At 44.9% G+C, this 20025-nt stretch overlaps 1 protein-coding gene and 1 long non-coding RNA gene across 2 annotated transcripts in view; one reads left to right on the top strand and one right to left on the bottom strand.

Annotated features, from left to right (window-relative positions):
- The window catches only part of LOC144496867 (uncharacterized), an 825626-nt gene that overhangs the window by 53813 nt on the left and 751788 nt on the right, over positions 1-20025 (bottom strand). The window lies entirely within an intron of this gene.
- The window catches only part of LOC144496862 (zinc-binding protein A33-like), a 28033-nt gene that overhangs the window by 2594 nt on the left and 5414 nt on the right, over positions 1-20025 (top strand). Inside the window, exons 2-6 of the mRNA XM_078217432.1 lie at positions 680-1150; positions 7384-7479; positions 11361-11594; positions 17501-17523; positions 18984-19099. Of these exons, the coding sequence (XP_078073558.1) occupies positions 737-1150; positions 7384-7479; positions 11361-11594; positions 17501-17523; positions 18984-19099 (883 nt within the window). The 5' untranslated portion in view covers positions 680-736. The remainder of the gene's footprint in view (positions 1-679; positions 1151-7383; positions 7480-11360; positions 11595-17500; positions 17524-18983; positions 19100-20025) is intronic.

Below are 20025 nucleotides of genomic sequence, written 5' to 3'. Positions count from 1 at the left end.
ATATTACTGTGGGAGGAGAGGTGGGGTTGGGAGGGGTGGTGTGAGGCAGCAAGTTTAGATTTTGATTGCTTTAGCAAAGATGTGATGGACCCAATGGCACCTCTCAATGCTTTTGGCTTCGCTTAGGAAAAACATTCACTTACATATTGGTGTCAATTTCATTAGAATATCCTAAAGTGCTTTACCATGAATGAAGTGCAACTTAAAGCATATTTACTGTTGTGAAAAAACAGGTAATTTGCATCCAGAAATAACCCACAAAAAGCAATGACCCGATAAATGTTTTTTATTTCACGTAATGTTCGTCAAGGGACAAAATACTGACCAGGTTATGGTAGAGAATTCCTCTGGACTTCTTCAAAATGGTGCCAGGGATCTTCCATGCCAATGTTAGAAGGCAGGCGGGGACCGCGGTTTAACTGCGCTTCTGAAAACTATTACGACTGACGCTGCAGTTTAGTACTGAGGGAGTACTGCACTATCAGCTTAGGGTGTTGGCTCCAGCCCCTAGAACGTGAGAGTTGACCCCACAGCCTTCTGGCTGAGGAGAAAGTGCAAAGCAGTAATCCATGGCTGACTGTAATTTAGTTAGAAATGAAGGGGACTGGAAGAATCTGTTGTAATGTGGATGTATGTTAATTTTGATTTTTTAAATATATATATATATAATTATTTTCAGGTGGATATTTGAAAAAGATTGAAATTGAAAGGAAGTCCGTCCAAAATCGGTTTGAGAATGGCCACAGCTCAGTATGTGAACCGACTCTTCAGTGAAGTGACCTGCTCAATCTGCCTGGATTTCTTCCAGGAGCCGGTGGCTCTGGAATGTGAACACAATTTCTGTCGGCTCTGTATCTCCAGGAGCTGGGAGCAGGGCAATGCTTTCTACTCCTGCCCCGAGTGCAGGGAGGAGTTCCGGGAGAAGAAGCTGAAGCCAAACCGCATGCTGGCCAACATCGTGGAGGGGGTCAGGGAGCTGAAACTGCAGCCTCACCAGGGCCACCCTGCCTTCTACTGTCAACGGCACGAGGAGCGTCGCAAGCTCTTCTGCCAGGACTGCCAGGGGGCCATCTGTGTGGTGTGCTCCTGCGCCAAAGAGCACCAAGGCCATAGCTTCATCCCTGTCGAGGAGGCTGCTGTCATATACAAGGCAAGAATGTACAGGGGAATCAGGAAGCTGGATGAACAGGGGGACAGAGAGTGGATTGTAGGATATGCAGGAACATATAGAGAGCAGGGAGAGAGGGGTCTGGGACATGCAGGGAGAGAGGGGTCTGGGACATACAGGAAGAGAGGCCTGGGAGACATAGGGGCAGGGATAGGAGCAAGGGATATATAGGGATCAGGGAGAGGGGCCTGGGACACACAGGGATCAGGGAGAGGGGTCTGGGACATACAGGGAGCAGGGAGAGGGGTCTGGGATGTACAGGGATCAGGGAGAGGGGTCTGGGACAGACAGGGAGAAGGGTCTGGGACATACAGGGAGCAAGGAGAGGGCCTGAGACATACAGGGAGCAGGGAAAGGGGCCTGGGACATACAGGAAGAGAGGCCTGGGAGACATAGGGGCAAGGATAGCAGTTTGGGACATATAGGGATCAGGGAGAGGGATCTGATACATACAGGGAGAGGGGCCTGGGACATATAGGGAGCAGGGCGAGGGGCCTGGGACAGGGATCAGGGAGAGGGATCTGAAACATACAGAGAGCAGGGAGAGGGGCCTGAGACATACAGGGAGCAGGGAGATGGGTCTGGGACATACAAGAAGAGGGGTGTGGGACATACAGGGAGAGGGGTCTGGGACATACAGGGAGCAAGGAGAGGGATCTGAGACATACGGAGAGCAGGGAGGGGGGTCTGGGACATGCAAGGAGAGGGGTCTGGGACATACAGGGAGAGGGGTCTGGGACATACAGGTGGCAAGGAGTGGGTGTGGGATATACAGGAGGGAGGGTGGGGGGGTGTGGTTACAGAACACTGGGAGGGTGGAGTTATACTGAACACGGGGAAAGGATTGCAGATATCCAGGACACACAGCATGCGGGATAAACAACGCAGGGAGAGGGTGCCAGTAGACGTCGCGTATTTGGACTTTTAGAAGGCTTTTGACAAAGTCTCACATAAATCATTAGCATATCCAATTAAAGCACATGGGATTGGGGCTAGTGTATTGAGATGGATAGAAAATGGGTTGGCTGACAGAAAACAAAGAGAAATAAATGGGTCTTTTTCCACATGGCAGGCAGTGACTAGTGGGGTATTGCAGGGTTTAGTGGTGGGACCCCAGCTATGTATTATGTATATATTAATGATTTAGATCGAGAACTAAATGTGATATCTCTAAATTTGCAGATGAGACAAACCTGGGTGGGAGGAGGTCGCAGAGATGGTTCAACATGATTTGGACAAGCTGAGTGAGTGGGCATATACATGGCAGATGCAGTGTAAGGTGGATAATTATAAGGTTATCTACGTGAATAACGAATGAAGGGGCAGGCTCGAAGGGCTGAATGGCCTACTCCTATTTTCTATGTTTCTATGCTGGATACAGGGAGAGTGTGGAGGATATACAGGACACGGTGCAGGTGGAGGGTACACAGGGTGAGGGTGCGGAGGTATACGAAATGCAGGGTGAGGAGTGTGAGATACACAGGAGACAGAGGGTGTGGGATACAAAGGTATGAGGGAGGCGTTGGCTAAGGTAGACTGGGAGCAAAATCTTTATGGTGGGACAATTGAGGAACAGTGGAGGACTTTCAAAGTGATCTTTCACTGTGCTCTGCAAAAATATACACCAGTGATAAGGAAGGACTGTCGAAAAAGAAATAATCAGCCATGGATATCTAAGGAAATAAAGGAGGGTATCAAATTGAAAGAAAATGCATACAAAGTGGCAAAGATTAGTAGGAACCTGGAGGATTGGGAAATCTTTAAAGGTCAACAGAAAGCCATGGGAAAAAGCGATAAAGAAAAGGAAGATGGATTATGAGAGTAAACTGGCTCAGAATATAAAAACAGCAAAAGTTTCTACAAATATATAAAACGAAAAAGAATGGCTCAAGTAAACATCGGTCCTTTAGAGGATGAGAAGGGGGATGTAATAACTGGAAATGAGAAAATGGCTGAGGCATTGAACAGGCATTTTGTGTCGGTCTTCACAGTGGAAGACACAAATAACATGCCAAAAATTGATCAAAAGAAGGCGATGGCAGGTGAGGACTTAGAAGCTATCATTATCACGAAAGAGGTAGTGTTGGGCAAGCTAATGGGGCTAAAGGTAGACAAGTCTCCTGGCCCTGATGGAATGCATCCCAGGGTACTAAAAGAGATGACGGGGAAATAGCAAACTAGTGGTAATTTACCAAAATTCACTGGACTCCGGCATGGTTCCTGCAGATTGGAAAACAGCAAATGTGACGCCACTGTTTAAAAAAGGAGGTAGACAAAAGGTGGGTAACTATAGGCCGGTTAGCTTAACTTCTGTAGTAGGGAAAATGCTTGAATCTATCATCAAGGAAGAAGTAGCGAGACACCTGGATATAAATTGTCCCATTGGTAAGACGCAGCATGGGTTAATGAAGGGCAGGTCATGTTTGACTAATTTGGTGGAATTCTTTGAGAACATTACATGCGCAGTGGACAATGGGGAACCTGTGGATGTGTTGTATCTGGATTTCCAGAGGCATTTGACAAGATGCCGCACCAAAGGCTGCTTCATCAGATAAAGGTGCACAGTGTTACCGGTAATGTATTAGCATGGATAGAGGATTGGTTAACTAACAGAAAGCAAAGAGTGGGGGTAAATAGGTGTTTTTCTGGTTGGCGATCAGTGACTAGTGGTGTGCCTCCGGAATCAGTGTTGGGACCACAATTGTTTACGATTTGCATAGATGATTTGGGGACCAAGTGTAGTGTGTCAAAATTCGCAGATAACACTAAGATGAGTGACAGAGCAAAGTGTGCAGAGGACGCTGAAAGTCTGCAAAGGGATATAAATAGTCCAAGTGAGTGGGTGAGGGTCTGGCAGATGGAGTACAATGTTGATAAACGTGAGGTATCCATTTTGGTAGGAATAACAGCAAAGTGGACTATTATTTAACTAGTAAAAAAATTGCAGCATGCTGCTGTGTCCTGGGTGTCCTTGTGCATGAATCGCAAAGAGTTGGTTTGCAGGTGCAGCAGGTAATTAAGAAGGCAAATGGAATTTTATCCTTCTTTGCTAGAGGGATGGAGTTTAAAAACAGCGAGATTATGTTGCAGCTGTATAAGGTGCTGGTGAGGCCACACCTGGAGTACTGTGTACGGTTTTGGTCTCCTTTTCTTGAGAAAGGATATACTGGCACTGGAGGGGGTGCAGAGGAGATTCACTAGGTTGATTCCGGAGTTGAGAGGGTTGGCTTATGAGGAGAGACTGAGTAGACTGGGGCTATACTCATTGGAATTCAGAAGAATGAGGGGAGATCTTATGGAAACATAAGATTATGAAGGGAATAGATAAGATAGAAGCAGAGACGTTGTTTCCACTGGCGGTGAAACTAGAAGTAGGGGGCATGGATGGCCTCAAAATAAGGAGGAGCAGATTCAGGACTGAATTGAGGAGGAACTTCTTCACACAAAGGGTTGTGAATCTGTGGAATTCCCTGCCCAGTGAAGCAGTTGAGGCTACCTCATTGAATGATTTTGAGGCAAGGATAGATGCATTTTTGAACAGTAAAGGTATTAAGGGTTATGGTGAGTGGGTGAGTAAATGAAGCTGAGGCCACGAAAAGATCAGCCATGATCTTATTGAATGGCGGAGCAGGCTCCAGGGGCCAGATGGCCTACTCCTGCTCCTAGTTCTTGTGTTCTTATGATATGTAGGATACAGGGAGAGGGTGAAGCGTGTACAGGATGCCTACAGTGCAGAAGGAGGCCATTCGGCTCATCAAGTCAGCCTTTGAACTACTTAATGTTAGAGCTTTCACAATGCTGTGATTTAGACAATTCCAAAGACTGACAACGCTTTGAGTTAAGATATTTCTCATCATCTCAGCCCTAAATGATCATCCATTTAACCTGAGATTGGGCCTCATGTTCTAGTTTCCTCAGTAAGAAGTCTCACAACGCCAGGTTAAAGTCCAACAGGTTTATTTGGTAGCAAATACCATAAGCTTTCGGAGCACAGCTCCTTCGTCAGAAGGAGTGGATATCTGTTCTCAAACAGTGCAAACAGACACAGAAATCAAATTACAGAATACTGATTAGAATGCAAATCTCTACAGCCAGCCAGGTGGGTGGAGGGAGCATTCAACACAGGTTAAAGAGATGTGTATTGTCTCCAGACAGAACAGCTAGTGAAATTCTGCAAGTCCAGGAGGCAAGCTGTGGGGGTTACTGATAATGTGACATAAATCCAACATCCCGGTTTAGGCCGTCCTCATGTGTGCGGAACTTGGCTATCAGTTTCTGCTCAGCGACTCTGCGCTGTCGTGTGTCGTGAAGGCCGCCTTGGAGAACGCTTACCTGAAGATCCAAGGCTGAATGCCCGTGACTGCCGAAGTGCTCCTCCACAGGAAGAGAACAGTCTTGCCTGGTGATTGTCGAGCGGTGTTCATTCATCCGTTGTCGTAGCGTCTGCATGGTTTCCCCAGTGTACCATGCCTCGGGACATCCTTTCTTGCAGCGTATCAGGTAGACAATGTTGGCCGAGTTGCAAGAGTAGGTACCGTGTACCTGGTAGATGGTGTTCTCACGTGAGATGATGGCATCCGTGTCGATGATCCGGCACGTCTTGCAGAGGTTGCTGTGGCAGGGTTGTGTGGTGTCGTGGTCACTGTTCTCCTGAAGGCTGGGTAGTTTGCTGCAGACAATGGTCTGTTTGAGGTTGCGTGGTTGTTTGAAGGCAAGAAGTGGGGGTGTGGGGATGGCCATGGCGAGATGTTCGTCTTCATCAATGACATGTTGAAGGCTCCGGAGGAGATGCCGTAGCTTCTCCGCTCCGGGGAAGTACTGGACGACGAACCGCACCGACCTCCTCAGAAGACAGACACGGTGGACAGAGTACCCTTCGTCGTCCAGTACTTCCCCGGAGCGGAGAAGCTACGGCATCTCCTCCGGAGCCTTCAACATGTCATTGATGAAGACGAACATCTCGCCAAGGCCATCCCCACACCCCCACTTCTTGCCTTCAAACAACCACGCAACCTCAAACAGACCATTGTCCGCAGCAAACTACCCAGCCTTCAGGAGAACAGTGACCACGACACCACACAACCCTGCCACAGCAACCTCTGCAAGACGTGCCGGATCATCGACACGGATGCCATCATCTCACGTGAGAACACCATCTACCAGGTACATGGTACCTACTCTTGCAACTCGGCCAACGTTGTCTACCTGATACGCTGCAAGAAAGGATGTCCCAAGTCATGGTACATTGGGGAAACCATGCAGACGCTACGACAACAGATGAATGAACACCGCTCGACAATCACCAGGCAAGACTGTTCTCTTCCTGTGGGGGAGCACTTCGGCAGTCACGGGCATTCAGCCTTGGATCTTCAGGTCAGCGTTCTCCAAGGCGGCCTTCACGACACACGACAGCGCAGAGTCGCTGAGCAGAAACTGATAGCCAAGTTCCGCACACATGAGGACGGCCTAAACCGGGATGTTGGATTTATGTCACATTATCAGTAACTCCCACAGCTTGCCTCCTGGACTTGCAGAATTTCACTAGCTGTTCTGTCTGGAGACAATACACATCTCTTTAACCTGTGTTGAATGCTCCCTCCACCCACATTGTCTGTACATTTAAGACCTGGCTGGCTGTAGAGATTTGCATTCTAATCAGTATTCTGTAATTTGATTTCTGTGTCTGTTTGCACTGTTTGAGAACAGATATCCACTCCATCTGACGAAGGAGCTGTGCTCCGAAAGCTTACGGTATTTGCTACCAAATAAACCTGTTGGACTTTAACCTGGTGTTGTGGGACTTCTTACTGTGCTTACGCCGGTATCTCCACATCGTGACTAGTTTCCTCAGCCAGGGGAAATAGCATCTCAGTGCCTGTCCTGTCAAGCTTGAATGTTTCAAAGAGATCACCTCTTCTGAATTCCACAGCATATTCTTTCTCCAGAATCCTGTATCTGTTGATAGACGTGGAGTTGAAGCCAAAGATCAGCCAGAATCAGATTGAACGGCTCAGCATTGCCTTCTCAAGGACAACTAGGGATGGGTAATAAATGCTGGCCAACCAGCGACGCTTATGTCCCACAAATGAATGAATAAAACACAGTGAAGCAGGCTAGAAGGGCAGCATGGTGGTCTCCCGCTCCTATTTCTTTTGTTGTTCTGTTTGACAATCTACACATGCCTATCCTTACAAAGCTCGTGGTTTCTCCTGCAGGAAAAATTGGAACAAGCCATTGGCTTCCTTGAGTCGCAGAAGGAGCAGGCCTGCCAAAGCCAAAACCAGGAAGAGGCAAAGATTTGTGTAATAAAGGTGAGTGTCATATCCTTGCCTGTGGTTGGGCCTCGTCATAGAACCCCTACAGTGCAGAAGGAGACCATTCAGTCCATCGAGCCTGCACCGACAACAATCCCACCCAGGCCCTATCTCTGTATTTACCCCATGTATTTACCCTGTTATTCCCCTTGCATTTAGGGTCAATTTAGCATGGTCAATCAACCTACCTGCACATCTTTAAAGTTTATTTATTAGTGTCACAAGTAGTCTTACATTAACACTGCAAAGAAGTTGCTGTGAAAATCCCTAAGTTGCCACACTCTGGCGCCTGTTCGGGTACACTGAGGGAGAATTTAGTATGGTCAATGCACCTAACCAGCATGTATTTCAGACTGTGGGAGAAAACTGGAGCAGCCGGAAGAAACCCATGCAAACAAGGGAAGAATGTGCAAACTCCAAACAGACAGTGACCCAAGCCAGGATTGAACCCAGATCCCTGGTGCTGTGAGGCAGCAAGGCTAATCCTTTAGCTTGCTAGGTAGAAGATGCTTTGAGCAGAAGTTTTGGAGCCAATAGGAATGTCGCAGTACAATAATAACTTTAATTACTGTATGCTGAATGGAAAAGCCCAGCAACTATCTAATACACAAGATTCTCTGAACATGCACAAATTTTTAAAGGTACTCAGACAAGGTAAAATACAGAACTTGATAAGTAGAGCGAGAAGCTTCAGAGCAAAAATGGACAAGTCCGAGTGTTATTTAAATGCTGAAAGATTAGGAACCGTGGAGGTCAAAATGATTTAGGAATCTATGTACACAGATCATTAAAATGTAGTGGTCAAGTACAACAAAAAAAATGAATGGCGTGTTAGCCTTTATATCTGGAGAACTGGAATATAAAGGGGAAGATGTTTTGCTCCAGCTATACAAAACCCAGACCACATCTATAGTAGGATGTACATTTAGAATGATAGATTAACTTTAAAAGGAATACAGTGTAGATTCACCGGAATGTCACTCAGGTTCAAAAGGTTTAAGTGGCTCAGTGGCTAGCACTGCTGCCTCACAGCGCCAGGGACCCGGGTTCGATTCCCAGCTTGGGAATCTGCACCTTCTCCCCGTGTCTGCGTGGATCTCCTCTGGGTGCTCCAGTTTCCTCCCACAGTCCGAAAGACGTGCTGGTTAGGTGCATTGGCCATGCTAAATTCTCCCTCGGTGTACTTGAATAAGCGCCAGAGTGTGGCGACTCGGGGATTTTCACAGTAACGTCATTGCAGTATTAATGTAAGCCTACTTGTGACACTAATAAATAAACTTTTAAAACTTTAGATTACATAAACTAAGCTTGTATTCCCGGGAATATAGAAGGTTGAGACTTGATTGATTGAAGTATTTCGGATTTCGAAAAAGATGACATACAGGGAGAAATTGTTTGTACTGGTGGGGGTAGTCAGGGCAAAGGGACGGAAATTTAAAATCAGAGCCAGACCATCGTACACAAAACAACAATATAAATTTATAATGTGTATTTTATGAAAGAATGCTTCACAGTCGCATTTTAAAGTAAGATTTGGCACTAAGCCACATCAGGAGATATTAGGGCAGAAGACCAAAAGCTTGGTCAAAGGAGAAAGTTTTATGGGAAGTCTCAGAAAGAAAGACAGGGAGGGAAGAGCTAAAATTAGATGAACCCAGATATCTTGGAGGGTTGTGGGGCTGGAGGAGATTAGAGATAGAGAGGGTCATGGCCTTTGAGGGATTTGAAACCATGAATATCATTTTAAAATTGAGACATTGCTTAACCTGGAACCAGTGTGGGTCAGTGACACTGGGTTAATGGGTGAATGGGACTTGGTACAGGCACCTTTCAAGCCTGCGATCTGTACTATCTAGAAGGACAAGGGCAGCGGAGGCATGGGAACACCAGCACCTGCAAAATTCCACTCCAAGCCACTCACCATCCTAACTTGGAAATACATCGCTGTTCCTTCACTGGGTCTAAATGATGGAGTTTGTGAGAGGGACTAAACTCAAATGGTTTTGATCTTCCTGATATTTAACTGGAGGTAGTTTCTGCTCATCCAGTCTGATACGCAGTGGAAGAGTGAAGAGCAACGATAGTGAGGTATAGCTGGATGTTGTCAGCACACATGAAAAAAGGCACTGTGTTTTCAGATAATACCAAAAGGCAGCGTGTAGATGAGAATTAGGGTGGGTCGGTTCTTGAGGAGGATTGGTCCAGTGAGCTTAGAAAAAGAAGGGAAGTGACTGAGTCAGTTGGTTGGATGGAATCAATTTTAGCGAAAAAGAAATTCATGAGCCCGTATCCCTCATTGTTGGCACGGGGGAGGTTGGTGGGGGTGGGGTAGAGGAGACGGGGATGAGGGAGATTTAAGAAGACAGTGTGCAGGAGGGCAAAGAACCTGGGGCTTATCTTCGCATTCATAGACGATGCTGGAATAGTGCCTAGTTTTAGCAAACAAGAGCAGGACCCGATAAAGTTTGAATTGGTCCAAGCAGATGTCGCGGTGAATGGCTAAACCAATGATCCATCATATCTGTTCAGAGTCTGTGTATGTTGGACTCAAGTGAACAGAGATAAGAACTGAGCAGGAGGAACAACTGGAGTGACAGCGAGAGTGATTGCCTCAGTCAGTCTGTGGTACCGGTGATTGTCTCAGTCAGTCTGGCACCGGTGATTGTTTCAGTGCAGTCTTAGCACCAAAGGTGGAAGTAAGAATTTGGCTGAACAAAGCAGCAGCTGCAGAAATATTGTGGTGAGATTTGGAAAATGCAGTTGGAGGTAAATGGGCAGAGGGTTTGTTTCCCCAGTTGTGAAGACTGGGGAGCCAAGAATGGTAAAAGGTCTCTCAACACCAGGTTAAAGTCCAACAGGTTTATTTGATAGAACAAGCTTTCGGAATGTCGCTCCTTCTTCAGGTGAGTGAGGAGTTGTCTTCACAAACAGGCCATATATAGACACAAACTCAATTTACAAGATAATGGTTGGAATGCGAGTCTTTACAGGTAATCAAGTCTTTAAGGTACCAGCAATGTGAGTGGAGAGAGGGTTAAGCACAGGTTAAAGAGGTGAAAGCTTATGCTACCAAATAAACCTGTTGGACTTTAACCTGGTATTGTGAGACTTCTTACTGTGCTTATCCCAGTCCAACGCCGGCATCTCCACATCAGAGCCGGAATGGGACAGGGAAGAGGGATGCCAATGGAGAGTGATGCAAAGAAGTGATCAGAAATGGCCCTATTTATGTGCTTGGTAGAATGGGAGATGAATGGGATGTCCATGAACGTGGGTTGGGAAGTTTACACAAGAGGGTGAATTGTTGCTTCTAGTAAGGCAGTGGCAAGAGCCTCAGTGGGTCCTTCGGAAGATGTTTTTAAAAATTCTCTTGGGATGTGTGGGTCAGTGGCACAGCCAGCATTTGTTGGCCATCCCCGATTGCCCCTGAGAAGGTGGTAAGTTATCTCCTTGAACCACTCCAGTCCACCAGTTGTTTGTACCCTCAGTGCTGTTAGAAAGTGGAATGTCAGGTTTTAGATGTAGCAGTGGTGAAGGAATGGCGATATAGTTACAAGTCGTGTGACTCGGAGGGTAACTTGCAGGTGGTGGTATTCCAATGCGTCTGCTGCCCTTGTCCTTCCAGGTGGTAGGAGTCAAAAGCTTTGGAGGCTGCTGTCGAAGGAAGCTTGACATGCCATAGTGCATCTTGTATAAGGTACATACAATGGTGTCCTCAGGGGTCCAATGTTGACTGCCTCAGGTTACTTGTGCAGGCTACCACAGGGATGTCAGCACTCTTAGCACTATGATTCAGGTCATGTCTTGCAGTGTTGTGGGGGATGTGAAAGAGAAGGGAAGGTGAGACTGAACACATCTGCTGGGTCATTTTCACCCAGGAACAAGGCACACAGCTGAAGGAACGGGTTGAGGCCGATCTGGACACCATCTATCAATTTCTAGATGCGAAGAAGCAGGAACTAGAGTCGAAGATTGAGCAGGAAGTGTGCCGGACCATTGAGCCCTTGAAGGAAAACCTGGCAAAGATCCAAAAAGAAACCTCCACGATGGAGGAAGCCATCCTGGATGTGCGGCTGCAGCTGAGTTTCACAGAGCCTCTGGAGCTGCTTCAGGTAAGAGGCAGGCAGGAGAGTGCAGCTTTGATTTGATTTAATTTCGATTTGATTTATTATTGTCACATGTCTTGGTATACAGTGAAAAGTATTGTTTCTTGCGCACTATACAGACAAAGCATACCGTTCATAGAGAAGAAATGGAGAGAGTGTAGAATGCAGTATTACAGTCATAGATAGGGGTGTAGATTAAGATCAATTTAATGCAAGGTAGGTCCATTCAAAAGTCTGACAGCAGCAGGGAAGAAGCTGTTCTTGAGTTGGTACGTGACCTCAGACTTTTTTTTTCCAACGAAAGAAGGTGGAATAGAGAATGTCTGGGGTACGTGAGGTCCTTGATTATACTGACTGCTTTTCCGAGGCAACGGGATGTGTTGACAGAGACAATGGATGGGAGGCTGGTTTGAATGATGGACTGAGCTTTGTTCACAACCCTTTGTAGTTTTTTGTGGTATATCAAGCTGAGATTCAACCAGAAAGAATGCTTTCTATGGTGCATCTCTAAAGGTTGGTGAGAGTCGTAGCAGACATGCAAAATTTCCTTACCCTCTTGAGAAAGTAGAGGCATTGGTGGGCTTTCTTAACTTAACACGTCGGTGTGGAGGGACCAGGACAGGTTGTTGGCGATCTGGACACCTAGAAACCTGAAGGTCTCAACCATTTCCACTTCCTCCTCACTGATGTAGACAGGGGCATGTCCTCCTGTGGGGAATCATGGAGTAAGCACACACTCCTGCTCCCGATTCACCTTTGTTGCGCCTTGCTTTGTGTCCTGTGCATTTTGAGGAAATCTTTGCTAGCTGAGAAAGGAGAGAACGAGTTTTCATTGATATAGCAGTCTTCCTGACACAGCATCCAAAGTACTTTACAACCCACAACCCAACTTGGAATTTTGGGACTGCAGCCGTTGCTGTAATTGAGGAAAAGCTGCAGCCAGTTTACGCACAGCGTAATGATGACCAAACATGGTTGAGGGATAAATATTAGCCAGGATAATGAGAAGAACTCCCCCGCTCCTCTTCGAAATGTGTTGTGGGATGTTTTGTATTTACCTAATAGGATAAATGGGGCCTTGGGTTAATATGTCACCTCTGGCAGTTCAGCACTCTTGGACTGCACAAAATATCAGGCTTGTACTGAAATCTCTGGAGTGGGGCTTGAACCCATGACCTTAAGATTCAGAGGTAAGGATGCTACCCACTAATCTAACACGACTGTAAAAATATAAGAAATAGCAGCTGAACACCACACCGCCTGCTCCACCTTTCAATATTCTCATTTCACTATTACGCCCCTTTGTTAAATCCTTTGATTCTCTGAGAGGCAAAAAAACCTGGGATATCTCAGCCTTAAATATATTCAATGATTGCACATCACAACTCTCTGGGATAGAGAATTTGAAAGATTCACAACTCTGAGTGAAGAAATTCCTCCTCGTCACAGTCCTAAATTTCCCTGTCACTGCCTCCCTTGTCAAGCCAATTCATAATATTGAATGTTTCAATGGGATCATCTCTCATTTTTTGAAATGGAGGAGAACATAGACCCAATTTGCTTAGCCTCTCATCTCATCGGACAACCCTCTCATCCTTGGGACCAAGCCAGTGAACTTTTGTTGTACTGCCTCAAATGCAAGTGCATTCTTCCTTGAATATGGAGTACACGCAAGTCTTTCCAAACATGGACATTTGCAATTTTCAAAAAAAAATCTGCTTTTCTGTTCTTATGACCAAAGTGAGTAACTTCACCCTTGCCCACATTTTACTCCATCTGCCACCTTATTTCCCACCCATTTAACTGGCCCAAATCTATTGTAGCCTCTGTGTCCTCCTCACAACTCCACCTAGCTTTGTATTGTCAGCAAACCTCGATGCATTATTCAGTTCTGGATATAGGTAATGAATACCAGAAGCCCTGCACTGATCCATGCGGCACTTCACTAATGACAGCCTACCAACCCGATTCTCTGCATCTTATCTGTTAGCCAATCCTCCATCCATGCTAAAATAATCACCAAATCCATAAGCCCTCACCTTGTGTACTAACCTTTTGTATATAACCTGAATGCCTTTTGGAAATCCAATTACGTTACATCTACTGGTTCCCCCTGATCTTCCCGACTAGTTGCATCCTCAGAAATGTTTCTATAAACGTGTCAAACATGTTTTCCCTTTTGTAAAACTAAGTTGACTTGCTCTATGTTATAATATGCTTTTATAAGTGAGTTGGTAAGACTTCCTTAAAGTTAAATTCTACAAAAGTAGATTCACAACTTTCCCTGATGTCAGGTTAACGAGCCTGCAGTTTCCTGCTTTCTCTCTCAATCCTTTCTTGAATAGTGGTGTTGCATTTGCTAACTTGCAATCTGCTGGAGCATTTCAGAATATAGGGAATTCTGTAAAATAATAATTAGCTCATCCACTAGATCTCCTTTAGAACCATAGGCCATCTAGTCCTGGGGTATGCTATATTCTAGTCCCTCAACTTTCTCCAGTACTTTTTATCCACAAACATTGATTACCTTATTTTCTTTACACCTTTTGGAATTGGGTTACCCTCAATCTCTGGTATGTAACTTGTGTCTTCACTATGAAAATATTTGTACGATGTTTCTGCCATTTCTTCATGATAATTTACATTGTCTCTCTTAAGGGGCTAAGTTTACTTTAGCTGCTCTTCCTTTTTTATATACTCGTAAAAGCTCTTGCAGTCTGCTTTAATATTCTTGTCCCGTTTACTCTCATTCAATTTTTTCCCTTTTTATTAACTTTTTGGTGGCCCTTTGCTTGTTTCTAAAACACTCTTAATCCTCAGACTTGCTACTGTTCATTGTGACATTATAAGCCTCTTAATCTAATACCATTTAACCTTTTTAGTAAGTCATAGGTAGATATTTCTCATCTGGGCTTTTTTTTTCAATGGAATACATATGTTTCTTTAAATATTTCCAACTGTTTATTTACTGCCATATTTTTAAGTCTACTTTCCCAATTATCTAGAGCCAACTTTCCTCTCATATCTATGTGAATGGTTTTGCTTAGGTTTAAAATTTTAGTTTGTTTGCAACTGATATACTCTAAGCACAATGTAGATTCAATTTTATTATGATCACTATTTCCCACCTTTTACAATGGCCAGAATTTTACCCAAACACACACAAAATTCTGTCCCCTTCCACAACTCCATTCCTTTCTACTCTTCCCCCAACCCCCCGCACTTGAAAATGGCTCCTGCAGTGATGAGGACAGTCTGCTCATTAACGCTGCAGTCCCTGTTCTCGTCCACATAAGCTGCAAGGACATCAAATCCTGTTGGATAGTAGTACGGTTTGAAGATACTCAATTGCCACCTTCTGGTCCCCAAGCCTCCCTCATTCAGGCACGCCCTCTGTTCCTTGTCACAGACTAAATCAGAAGTAGCTTGCTGAAGGGTTATGACTGCCTCCTGGAATGTCCAGGTAGCAAGCCCTCTCCCTATGTCTGAAGCTCAGACTGCAACCCATCAAGTCAGAGCTAAAACATAAAATGCTGGAGAAACTCAGCAGGTCTGACAGCATCTGTGGAGAGAGAATAGAGCCAACTGCTAGAATCTTACCACCTCGCCCGCCTGAGGCTCGTAAGATTGCCCAAGGCCAATGAAGAATGCCGTTCTGTGAGCCTCGCCTACTCTGATTCTCGGGCGAGCGTGCCAGTAAAATTTCGGCAAACATTTCGAGTCTGGATGACTCTTTGTCAGAGCTGAAGAGAAGGTAAATTGGACAAAATGTATGCTATGAGGATGGGGCGGGAGGTGCTGTAATTGGGCAAAGGGAATATAAATGGTGGTGATAAAGGCTGAGAAAGCTGTTAAAAGCATCCATGAAGTGATCAGAATGTGTGAATGGCAGAACAAAGGTACAGATTGTTGGGGGAAGTACCTGAGGAATGGCCCTGGAGGGGTGGGGGGTGTTGGAGACGAGATGGAGAGTGAGATTTCAGAAGTGGAAAATACAGATAAGAATAAAAAGTGATAAAAATGGATGAATGAAAAGAAATAAAATAAGTGGGAGTGTGGATTTTTGTTTGTGCTTGGAGTATGTCGATTTCAAACAAGGTAAATTCAATTTTATTGTGATCACTATTTCCCAGTGCATCTTTTATAATGGCCAGAATTTTACCCACATTCATTTAAAATTATGTCCCCTTCAGCAAGTTACTTCTGAGTTGTTGAATTCAGAGAGTTCATGCTCTGAGGTCAATGAGTTCCCACTATCAACTATGTCCCACTATGTCCGTTCACTAGTCCTTAAATCCTCAGCTTCAGCAGCAAGGACGCAGAATTATTTTTCATTTACGGTTCAGTTTATCCATTTAGCCGAATTTGCTACTTTCTCTGACCATTCCCCTTATCCACCAACCCAAATTTGTTCACACTCTCCTTGAAGCTTCAACCATGAACCTATCTTTCTCCAGCTCTCCAGTTTATTTCCCATCTTCCTTCGCACACTCTCTGAGCTCACCTCCTCTGTGTGGTTCACCTTTTTGCTTCCTTGAACCCAACTGTTGACGACCCAGCTACTCTTCTTGGCCCCAATCTGGTTGAGATTGAAATTCTCAAACTGACGCAGAATGTTTGCAATCTCAGTGTCCAAAACCACAGTCATCACTTTGTCACCTTGAAATTCGACATTCTAATGCTGTTCTAGCCGGTTTTTCATTCTAAAACCTCCATAGAGTCAAATCCACTCTTGGGAGAGTTTAAATCAGCTGGACCTTTTAAACAGTACCGAGTTTCACTCATCTATTACCCCTGTCCTCACTGACCTACACTGGCTTTCGGTCCCACAAACGGGTCAAATTTAAATTCTCAAATTTAAATCCTCCCTCTGTCTCACATCTGTAAACTCCATCACACCTGTAAGCCACCTTGTCAAATTCCAAATGACACAAGCATCATGTGTAGCTCTTCACCCCATCATTGGCCTGTGACCCATACTCTGAAATTTGCTCCTTCAACTCCTCACTCTCTAACTCTGCCTACAGCCTCAAAACCCTCCCTGCAGTCCAGTTCTTGAAGGAAGCTTTTAGTTACTCCTTTGGCTCGGTGTCTCTCTTTTACTTTGCACCGCTGTGAAGCATGTTTGGATCTGTTTTTCTATATTAAATGAATAGTATCAATGGCGGTTGCTACAAAAAGTGTAGCTGGATATGAGGCCAAATAAAAAGCAGGGCTTAGGAAAGGTATTCTTAATGTAGAGAGTTATCAGAGCGTGGATCGTCCTGGTGGAAACAACTGTGCGAACCTGATTTACAATTGCTTTTCCAAGGAAAGTGGGTAAATGTTTTGAAAAGATGATAATGGAAAGAAGAATTACATTTTACCACCTCAGAAGCATTTTAAAACCTCAGACGAGTTTTTGAAATATAGTCACTGCTGGAATGTTGGGAAAAGTGGTTGTTAATTTCAACGCAGCAAGCTCCCGTGAAAAGCCACGTGACAAACGATCGAAGAATCTGTTGTTTTAAATTTGCTGGTTCAGGGATAAATATCGCTCAGGAACTCCCATGATCTTTTTGGAAATAGTGCTTCAGGATCTTTTATTTCATTTGTGGGAGCAGGTGGGACCTCTCTTCATAACATCTCGTCTAATGGGACATCCAATGGATCAAAATTACTTCCATATTGCAGCAGAGTATTGATCAAAGATTAAAAGGGAAAGGCCTGGGAATGGGGCTAAGTGGTGTATTGGGTCAAAAACAACTCATTCTGTGCTGCAAGCGTCTATTAGGTACGATTAATTGAATTTCTACTCCATGTCCCTTGTTGCTATCTCATTTGATATGTAATCAGTAGGTAATTTATTTGATTCCTGATCATGCTTGTCAATTGTCAAATTATAACCGGATTTCTTTTTCATTTTTCTTCAGGATGTCAAACTGCTCCTGGAAAGGTGCGTGTTTCAGTTTCATTGAGTGTATCCCCCTGAGTTCCACTGCTAGACCCCACTGGATATATCTACAACCCTGAGCCACACAGACCATGATGCCCCTGGGTTCAATCGTAAATCTGTGCTGAGTTAGTCAGTCTCATCTGGGGTTATGGCCCAGTGTCAAAGTTGACCCAAGCACCTTGGGTATGGAAGAGGATTAACCAATCTGTTCACTATCCAGTGGCCCTGTGTGGGAAGCACTCTTGGTGCCAATTGTGGCTCGGTTAGTACTCTGGCTTCTCTTTCAGAACGTCACGGGCTCAAATCTGTCCCCGGGGCCTAGAGTACAAAATCCAAACTGGCACTCCTGTGCAGTACTTTTTCAGATGCTAAACTGAGGCATTGCCTGTCCTCTCAGGTCAAAGATCCCATGACAGTGTTCTGAGGAAGAGCAGATAACTTCAATATACATCCCTGAACTGACACTAAGAACAGATCTAAAGGAAAATATTGTGAATGCTGAAAATCCAAAAACTAAAAGTGCTAGAAATACTCAGTGGGAAAGCAACATCTGTGGAGTGAGAAACAGAGCCAACATTTTGAATTGAATGTGATTCATCCAAAGAGTCATGTTGGACTCCAGCCATTAACTGTTTCTTTATCCATAGATGCTGACAGACCTGCTGACTTTTTCCAGCAGTTTCTGTTTTTATTGCTTAAAAACAGATTGTCTGGCCATCATCACACTACTGTTTGTTGTACCAAATAAGGGGCAGCACGGTAGCACAGTGGTTAGCACTGCTGCTTCACAGCTCCAGGGACCTGGGTTCGATTCCCGGCTTGGGTCACTGTTTGTGTGGAGTTTGCACATTCTCCTCGTGTCTGTGTGGGTTTCCTCCGGGTGCTCCGGTTTCCTCCCACAGTCTAAAGATGTGCGGGTTAGGTTGATTGGCCATGCTGAAATTGCCCCTTAGTGTCCTGAGATGCGTAGGTTAGAGGGATTAGTGGGTAAAATATGTAGGGATATGGGGGTAGGGCCTGGGTGGGATTGTGGTCGGTGCAGACTCGATGGGCCGAATGGCCTCTTTCTGCACTGTAGGGTTTCTATGATTCTATGATAAGTTGCTGGGTCTTCTAATCTGCTGTAGTTATTCTACTTCAAAACAAAACCTACTTAATTGGCCGTAGAGCACCTTTGAACGTGTCCTGTGACCATGAAAGATTCCTTTAAATGGGAACAGTGGCTTGGTCTGTTGCTCTTTGCCAAATACCTTGCTAAGATTTCACTGTCTCAAGCTGGCTTGGAAAGAGTGGCCACTTGGACATGGTGCTAGATGGCTGCCCGTCTCTCTGGAGTTGTATCTCAGTAACAGTCCCTAGCTTCTGGAGAGCAGAGATTGGGAAGGAAAAGGCAGGGAGGTGGGGGGGTTTAATACAGCTCTAAGTTGTAACCCTTCCCTTGTGATGTTACTCCATTCCAGGTGTAAGCAGGAGCACGCCAAACCTGTGGACTTTCTCACTGTGCTGCGTGCTGACTCCATCATTACGCCTTTCCGTTATGTTGAAATCTGGAATGAGCTTAAAGCGTTTGTACCAGGTACGTGATCCCTCCTCTGAGTGCAGTGGTTATAGCAGCCAGTGGCTCAATCAAGGACAGTGTTACCTCTGAGTCAGAGGGTTAAAGGTTCAAGTCCCACTCCTGACATTTGAGTGTAAAGTCTGGTATGACTCTGCTGTGCATTACTGAGGGAGTGCTGCATTATTGGTTGTGCTGTCTTACGGATGAGGTGATATAATCGAAGCTCCTGCTTTCCATGGTAGGGGAGTCCTTCCCCCATGTGCTATCCGATATTAAATCCTTGATTAACATCACTAAGAAGCAGAATATCTGGTCATTGCATTGCTGTTCACTTGGTGTGTAAAACAAAATTGGCTGGTGAGCATGTTGTATGCACTGAGTAAGTGAGCTCTGTAGCATTGAACAATGAATGACTCTAATAACAGTGAATGTCCCATGTATGCTCATCCAACATCCACTCATGAACCAGATAATGACACTGGAAAGTATTTGAGATGCTCATGAAACTGTCAAAATAAACAAATGTGCAAGCTCCACTTGAAAAATCCTTAATCCTCTTAGAGGCTCATAAAGTAGTCAGTCAAACACACAGCCATTCAAACTACACTTAAACAAAACCTTAATCATATTAAGTGGGCTGTTAAAGTAACGAAACAGTAAAATAACTTCAAAAAACACAATCCAATTAAGTGGCCATGAAATTGACAATCAGACAAAGCTAGAGTCCCATGACAGCTTTATCAACAACATATCCTGAACCCAATCTTGGTTTTGGAACTCAGCCAAGCATTCATAATGAGATTCCATTGCACTATTGTGTCAGCAAAACCTCCAAAGCTGAGACATTATACCATTTTATTTAGCCTTAACAGATGGCTGAGCTGCCAATCAGAAAATTCAGCCACCTGTTCAGAAATCACAAAGGCTCAGCAGAACTTTGAACT

This window comes from Mustelus asterias, chromosome 8 (assembly GCF_964213995.1).
Source record: "Mustelus asterias chromosome 8, sMusAst1.hap1.1, whole genome shotgun sequence".
Taxonomy (NCBI): domain Eukaryota; kingdom Metazoa; phylum Chordata; class Chondrichthyes; order Carcharhiniformes; family Triakidae; genus Mustelus; species Mustelus asterias.
This window is presented reverse-complemented; position numbering and strand designations above follow the sequence as displayed.